The sequence below is a fragment of the Poromitra crassiceps genome, assembly GCF_964638095.1.
Source record: "Poromitra crassiceps genome assembly, chromosome: 12".
In the NCBI taxonomy this organism is placed as follows: Eukaryota; Metazoa; Chordata; class Actinopteri; order Beryciformes; family Melamphaidae; genus Poromitra; species Poromitra crassiceps.
In genome coordinates, this window is record NC_139632.1 from 38,300,989 (window position 1) to 38,309,578 (window position 8,590).

At 42.9% G+C, this 8,590-nt stretch overlaps 1 protein-coding gene across 2 annotated transcripts in view; it reads left to right on the forward strand.

Moving 5' to 3' along the window:
* tbl1xr1a (TBL1X/Y related 1a) overlaps positions 1 to 8,590 on the forward strand; it is a 61,091-nt gene that overhangs the window by 41,547 nt on the left and 10,954 nt on the right. For both annotated transcript variants that reach the window (XM_083647602.1, XM_083647601.1), the window contains exons 3-7: positions 1,108 to 1,208; positions 3,548 to 3,693; positions 4,292 to 4,517; positions 4,931 to 5,063; positions 6,146 to 6,287. In XM_083647602.1, coding sequence (XP_083503728.1) covers positions 1,151 to 1,208; positions 3,548 to 3,693; positions 4,292 to 4,517; positions 4,931 to 5,063; positions 6,146 to 6,287 — 705 coding nt within the window. In that variant the 5' untranslated portion in view covers positions 1,108 to 1,150. The remainder of the gene's footprint in view (positions 1 to 1,107; positions 1,209 to 3,547; positions 3,694 to 4,291; positions 4,518 to 4,930; positions 5,064 to 6,145; positions 6,288 to 8,590) is intronic.

Sequence of the window (8,590 nt, forward strand, 5' to 3'; positions counted from 1 at the left end):
TCTACACCCAGGCCAACGACGCCCCCGCCAGGCCAGATTTATTTTTGCAAAAAACAACAAAAACATATTCTTTTCTTTTCTTTTTTCTGCTCTCCCCAAAATTTCAATAAACCTTTATGTCATATTATTACAATACAACAATACTGGTGTTGACAGTAATAGAAGATGCCAAATCATTCAAAACAATAAGCATTTTGCTTTGCATTGTGCCAGCGTGCAGCGCTGTTCCAAAACGTGTCAATGTGTGTCGTTGCCTCGAAACGCACATCCCATAATACAACTGTCCGCATCGCATCCCATAATAGTATGATGATACTTGGGATGCCATTGTGAACATAGATGCAAACAGGTTAGCTAAAAGTGTAGTGTCGCCAGCGAGGGCCCTCACCGTTGCGGTCGGGGTACGTTTCGAAATCCCTCCAGGCCTGAAATCTTTTCTAGGGGAAACTTTAAAACATTGTGACATCACTGATGATGTCATCAGTGACACACACACACACACACACACACACACAGAGAGAGGGGGGAGAGACTAAGGGAGACAGAGAGACTGAGGGAGAGAGAGGGAGACATTGCACACGCGCCAATAGGGCAGGTGAGGCCACGCAGCAGCCGAGCTGCGAGCTGTGTATGCGAGCTGCGGGGCCAGCTTGTTGAGCTGCAGGGCGGGCGGGTGCACGTAGCGCACGAGATGCTTAGCGTTACTACGATTTACTGCAACTTACAGCATAATGCCACTGACATAATCAGGGTGTCTGCAAGTCCTGAAACATTTTTAAAATTACTTAAATCATATTATCTGTTTTAGCATGTTTAGCATATGGTTACTTATAGACTTATATTGAATTTAACTTGCAAACACCCTGACAATCCGATTGTGTTGTTTACGCAGACTCTGCCGTATTCACATTACTGTCTTACTCTTAATTGCATTACAGCATTTCGGTGCACATGTAAGTAAGCGTGGTCATTGAGTAATCGGTGTAAGTGTCTAGGAAGGTGTAAGGAGACAAGTGTTTCCCTTCACTGATTAATGTCTCTCTCTCTCTCTCTCTGTCTCTCTCTCTCTCTCTCCTCTCTCTCTCTCTCTCTCTCTCTCTCCTCCAGGCTAGGTGTGTGTTGCTGACCTCATGGTGTAACAGGAGTAAAGATGAGCATTAGCAGTGATGAGGTCAACTTCCTGGTCTACAGATACCTACAGGAGTCAGGTATCTCCTCAACTCATTGTCTTCACCTGGCTGTCATTGTAGCATGCAGCTGTGTGTAGCAGCACATGCAGAGCGAGTATGACCACCAGAAGTCATGACTTCTGGCCTTTTCACTGGATCTGTTCTGGTGTCAAGCATTGGAGCAAATTCTCTGTTTAACATTATTTGATTATATAGACCTATAATACAAAAATATGATTGTCTTAATTACATTTTGCCCAAATATAATCCATAGTCAAATGTCTGGAAAATGTCATCTTGAATTGATGCTAGGCTGTTAGCATACAGTTAAAAATGGAGTCGGCACACTAGGTGTGCGTTCGTAAATCAAATGTCACTCCGAGGGCCCGGGACATACTGGTGTGCACAAACTGGACCGTTGGTAAATTGGGAGCGCTGTTGGAATACAGCGTTAGGTTATTCAGAGCACTACACTCTCTGTTGGAATACAGCGTTAGGTTATTCAGAGCACTACACTCTGTTGGAATCCAGCGTTAGGTTATTCAGAGCACTACACTCTCGGAGTGGCAGAGCGCCAACAGCAGATGAACAGCTAAAATGGTTAAAAAAAAACAGGAGAGGAGTGGGGAGCAGAGAAGTGTGAGCTGTTTGTATGTGTAGCAGTTAGCTAACTGCTAGCTAGTAGCATGTGTTTCGAAAAGGCTCTGCTTCTCGCAACAGCCGTGCTGTCATATTAGTCGAGCGTCAGATATGGTAATAATTAAGGATGCACGATAATTATCAGACCGATAAATTATCGGCCGATATGGCCATTTTGTGTTATTATTTATTATTCCGATAATGACGTTTTTGCCAATAAATAAAAGGCGATAATACGAGGCCATGAGGCTTTGTTTTTGCCTCGGAAGCAGAGCATATTGTTGTTGCACGCTCGTCACGTCACAGCTGCGACTAGAGAAAAACATGGCTTCCGCCTGATCCGTACGAGGGATCAGCCGAGCAGCATTTTGGAGCGAGCCTTGAGCCCCAGCTGTGGGGCATTTTAAAAACTGCGACAGTTCACACAACTTTAACACGACATGTATATATTATAGATCAAACTCTTGAGCTACTTCTGCTCTCACTCAGAATGTCAAAATAGAAGTGATGTCATGTATAGTTTTTGAGAGATTAACATTTGTTTGGCACAACTCATACTAGTGAACTGCTGCGGAGTCCCCTGGAAGTCAGCTGTTTGTTGTCATGGTGACGTCACGCAGGATTCCTCGTATATTGTATCGTTATCGGCCAGGAGAAGCAGGTATTTATTGGTTATCGTATCGGTTGAAAAAAATCCATATCGTGCATCCCTAGTAACACGAACACTAACTAAGAAGACAAAAGTACGCACATCCAAAAACAAGGAATTCTAGGTGCTGGAAAGACATACAAGTCAAAAATAGGAAACTAGAGTTTGCACAGTACCCTGAACATTTATTGGTAGCCTATAACATCACGTGGTATAGGGGGGATTCAATTTTTTGGGGCTAGTAAGCTCATTTGTTTTATGTGTTAGAGCTAAAGTTAGCGGCTAATATAAATTATTTGATGCTACTTAATAATCCTCAAAATGTCTATAATCAAATGTCTGGTAAACATCTTGAAATTGCGCTTACTCTAGCGAGCGAGCAAGCTAGCTAAGTGGCTACAGCTATTTGGATGTGATGGTTAGGGATGGAGGGGATAGTGTGGCTGTCAAGCTAACATTGGTTACATGTTTACAGGCAATGTGCACCAGATGCGTTACGGCTGCGTTGCAGATCCGGCAAAACTGCCGGATCGACTCTCGCCCATGTTAATTGATGGGCGATACATGCGGTACGGACAAATTATGCACCTGTTCTATTTTTGTCAGATCCTGCATACATCTGACAGATTACATGATTGCGGGTCTGTTCGCAGCCGTACCATCCGGAGCCGTACTGCATCTGTTCCAGAGGCGCTGTACATTAGCCCTTAGTGTGCCACAGCTGAAGTTAGTTAAAATATTTCAGGCTACTTCAGGTAATATTAACCGCAGGAATCCTTTCCGAAACGGAGAAACTGAAACTGACTGAAATTGCGACTAGTGTTGTGATTAAAGTCTTAAAAATGTGGACTTTGAGAAACTAAAATGAAATAACCGACAGATAATGATGATTGTATTTTACATTGTGTTTGGTATGTGGAAACGTTTGGATACATTTCTGATCTGTTTTTGAGTTATGGTGGGTAAAAAAAAAGCACAAAAAAGCAGATTTTTCACATTCTTTTAGGACTTCAAGGATTAAGATGGTATCCCTCCTTCCTCCTCTCTCCTTCCTTTCATCTTTCCACCCCTCCTCTGCGCTCCTCTCCAGGGTTCTCCCACTCAGCATTTACATTTGGTATAGAGTCTCACATCAGCCAGTCCAACATCAACGGTGCTCTGGTGCCCCCTGCTGCCCTCATCAGTATCATCCAGAAGGGACTGCAGTACGTCGAGGCCGAAGTCAGCATCAATGAGGTGGGACTACACACACACACACACACACACACACACACACACACGCACACACACACACACACACACACACACACACACACACACACACACACACACAATTACATCACAGTGGTAGAACTGACAGCAACTGGATGTTGGTTTGGCACGGCACAGGAAGACATTGTTTTGCCTTCTTTGGTCCTGACTTGTAGTTTCGGCTCCATGTTATGTCCATGAAAGTTTATTTACACATTTATTGAAGGTGTTGATAGACAGTTGTTCAATTTTAAATAGGGTTGAACTTGGGTGGTTCTGATATAATTTATGGACAACAAAATAACTAGTCAACATTAAGTAAATCTTCCCTACTCAAAATCATCCTTCACATGGTGTAAGCTGCATTTGCATTGATATTAAAAGATGCAAATATTAATTTTGAGAGTAATAGGTGCAACCATTTGTTTGTAACTACTTTATCCTCACTTAAAGGTCCCATGTCATGCTACTTTTAAGAACTTAGGGTATCGGCTCCTTCGGGGCCGAAATTCCTTGCATTTAATTTTCTTTCTACAACGGTATTTTCCGCTCTTCTGTCCATGATTGCTTGGTGGCGCTGTAGGACGGCACACTGTTTGACGGGCGGCCCATCGAGTCTCTGTCTCTGATCGATGCCGTGATGCCGGACGTGGTCCAGACCCGGCAGCAGGCCTACCGGGACAAGATGGCCCAGCAGCAGGCGGCCGGCACCACGCCAGCCTCGGCCACCGGGGGCAGCATCGCCGGCAACGCCAAGAATGGAGAGAACACCGCCAACGGGGAGGAGAACGGAGCCCATGCCTTAGCTAGTGAGTAGACAGACAGACAGACGGACATAGTCTCTGCTGGGAACAGGACTGAGCCGAGGACTCAGAATTGTGAATTGATAAAGACCGTTTTTGTTTGTTCGTTTTTTTTGTAATAGGCCCTAATAATTTGGCATAAGATGGATAGCTATATTAATACTGTGACATTATGAAATGTTGTGTAAGGGCAGGCACGTGCGTTCCACCTACATGTGGATTCACGCTCATGTTTACTAACTTTGGACTCAGGTAATGGGGACCCGCGACTCGACTCAAGATATCGTGACTTGACTACACAACACAAAACCAAAACTATTAAAAATAATACATGAAGTTCATGTATTTCTATGGAGATTCTGGTTCTGTTGATTTAACCCTTGCATCGCTGCGTTTTCCCCACCAAACTCTCTGCTTAGACAACCACGCAGACCTGATGGAGGTGGACGGAGACGTGGAGATCCCTCAGAACAAGGCCATGGTCCTGAGGGGCCACGAGTCCGAGGTCTTCATCTGTGCCTGGAACCCCGTCAGCGACCTGCTGGCGTCCGGGTTAGTCGCCTCTCCTCCGTCTAAATGATACAAGTGAAAATTATCTCAGTGTTAGTTCCATGCTCACCAGCTGTGACTGTCTTGTTGACTAATCTAAAAACCACCAACAACAACAACAACAACACCAACAACATGTATTCTTCAGGGTCCCCATGGGTCCTTGAAATCCTTCCTTGAAAGTTTGTGAATTTGAGAAGAAGAAGAAAATCAATGCCTGGAAAGTTTTTGAAAATAGACATGACTATATATATATATATATATATATATATATATATATATATATATATATATTTCCTTTCTACTGCTATATATATATATATATATATATATATATATATATATATATATATATATATATACAGTATACACTATAGGACGAAATCAGCGTGACGTCACTTGACACCCAGAAATGCGGAACCACGCGGCAGTTAATAGTATGAGTTGTGCCAAACAAACGTTAATATCTCAAAAACTATACATCACATCGCTTATATTTTGACATTCTGAGTGAGAGCAGAAGTAGCTGAAGAGGTTGATGTATAATATATGCATGTCGTGTTAAAGTTGTGTGAACTGTCACAGTTTAAAAAATGTAAACATAGTAGCTGGCTAGAGTCAGACAATCAAGCCTTGCGCCACTTGGGCTCCATAGGGTTCCATTGCCGTTGCCACCCAGTGACGCGGTTTGTTGCGTCAGTGCTCGGCTGATCCCTCGTATATACATATATATCACTATATATATAGTGATCATCTGCCATCATCGTAACAGCACAGTTGACAAGTGTTCGCACATTCAAGCCTCTCTCTCTCTCTTTAATTGTCTGTGAGCTTCTTTAAAGCCTGCTAGTTCTCATTGTAAACATTTTCCGTGTTGTAAAAGTAATTTACGTTGATCCATGTCTCAAACTATGCCATGTTGGGTCCTTGAATTCTCTCTGTGTCTATCTCTCTCTCTCTGTCTATCTCTCTCTCTGTCTATCTCTCTCTCTGTCTATCTCTCTCTCTCTCTCTCTCTCTGTGTCTATCTCTCTCTCTGTGTCTATCTCTCTCTCTCTATCTCTCTCTGTGTCTCTCTCTCTCAGGTCGGGTGACTCGACGGCTCGTATCTGGAACCTGAGTGAGAACAGCACAAGCAGCTCCACGCAGCTGGTGCTCAGGCACTGCATACGAGAGGGAGGACAGGACGTCCCCAGCAACAAAGACGTCACCTCGCTAGACTGGAATGTAAGGACATCAATATTTAATGTGCACACAAACCTCACCTGTTATGCAACCGGGCTGGCACAGATGTCAGAACTGCTCCTTAAAAACACAGCAGCAAGGACCTCCTGGTGACATGAGTGACAACTTAATTCCACTGCTTTGGTCATTGCCTCAAAAACTCTCACCCCAGTAGGTTTGCGGTTCATATGGAAGCTAAGCTAGCCCAGCGGTTCACGTAAAACCGGCCATCCAGGAAGGGTGATCAGAATCAGAAAGACTTTAATGATCCCCGGGATTTGAATGGGATTGACCGTTCTATCCGGTCAGGTTTTGTGGTTGCGTTCAGCCACGTTTCAACGTGGTAAAAGTTAGATGAATATAATAATGCAAGTACAACATTGCCATTATTTATTTGACAAAACTATAAATCTTTTCTTTTTGCAACGCTTCTGCCGCAATGGTAAAGAAGAATAGTCGCACAATCAGTATACAAATGCCTCATCTATCCACCTCAATCGTTTGCGAGGGCTGATGAACCCTTCCATCATTTGGCCAATGGATCCACTTTTGTCATATAACCAGTCATTCAGCACACTGTGTTTTACTGGAATAGGCTGTACTAGTTAACACGTGCTGACTCCATCTAACCGGGCAGTTTCAGCGTGCGTCACTGAGAATTACAAGTGCACGCAAAGACAAAAGGTTTTGGACACTTTTGGAGTCGTAGATCATCCTCTTCCTTGTCGGCCACTTGACTTTGCAGTTTTGCAAAGTGTTTGCTCGTCAAACTGTGGTGGAGAAGGAGGAGGAGAGGCAGCAGATTACTACAGCAAATGGCCATACAATGTAGCTCACAGGGGTACTGTACGTCTGATGCACCTTGTTATATTCCCTTTTTTACTTTTTTATTCAGAAATCAGTCATTTAACAAAGAAACAAACTTTTCATTGTTTTTTACAAATAGTCCTTGAACAGTGTGTTTCCCCCATATATATATATATAAATAGACAAAAACAAAACAACAACTAAAAACATACATCAGAACCAGAGGGATCATACATTTCTGTTGTTCACTTCAATAAGAGAAAGGGAGCTTGAGACTTAAGAGTAAGTGGAGTCATACAAAGTCTGCTCTCAGTGGGGTTATTATAACCCCACAGGTATGTCCAAAGTCCGGCCCGGGGGGCCAATTGCGGCCCGCGGACCGATTTGCGGACCGCTTGTCTCTCAAAACATACTTTATGTGGCCTCCACACAGTATTGGTCAATCAAGCAAGTTCAATTGAGTAGGAACTACACAGGCAGAACTAATATTTTCAGATGGTAAACAAAATCATTGGAGTACAATTGTATTGTATATGATTTTTTTTTAATATTATGCGAAAAGTGGCTGGCCCCACGGTAGTTTCACATTATCGAATCTGGCCCCCATTCAAAAAAGTTTGGACACCCCTGGGTTATAAACTCCATCCATTTAGCCCAAATTTGGAGGAACCTTTTGGATCCTCACAGAATCAGTTAACTTTTCCATCTTAAATATTTCCAGGACTATTCGAAACCAATCTTCCAAAGTAGGTGGTATTGGCTTTAGCCACTTTCTAGTTATTGATTTTTTGCTAGCCGCCAAGAGAGCCTGCAGAAACTTTATATCACTCCTCTATTCCAAAAATAAAACATGGCCCAAATAAAGGGTTTCTAAGTCCAGAGGTATCTTGAGTCTTGAATATCGTGCTCAATGATTTCTGAATGTCAGCCCAGTATGAGCTTAGTTTTGGACAGTCCCTAGAATATATGGAAATGGTTTGTCTCCACTGAGCCACACTGTCTCCAACAAGGTGAGGTTGTATTCTTATATTTTTTCTGCTGTGGGGTCTTCAAGTATCTTATCATATTTTTCCTGCAATGTTCTTTCCAATCCCTGGAGCTAGTTGAGGACCACTGAAATCTGCACATTTCTTCCCATGCCTCCTCAGAGAACCCTATTCCCACTTCTCTTTAATGTATAAGGTGTTTTCATTTTTAGCCAGAAAAAGAGCATTATACAAACTTAGAGATGGCCTTTTTTGGTATTGAACTGCAAGCAGAGTCCAGGATATTATAAAACTCTGATTCTGCTGTTGTTAAGTCAGTAGTTCTACAGTTCTGATCAAAGTAGTGTCGTACCTGGAGGTATCGGTAGAAGTCACTCTGCTCTAAAACGATGTTTGTCTTTCAAGGACTGGAAACTCTAGTGTATTTCCGTGTGTGTGTGAATGAAAGATAGGTTGTAAGTTCTTTCCTTATCCGGGATTCAAATCTTTTATCACTTCTGTTTGGAACAAATT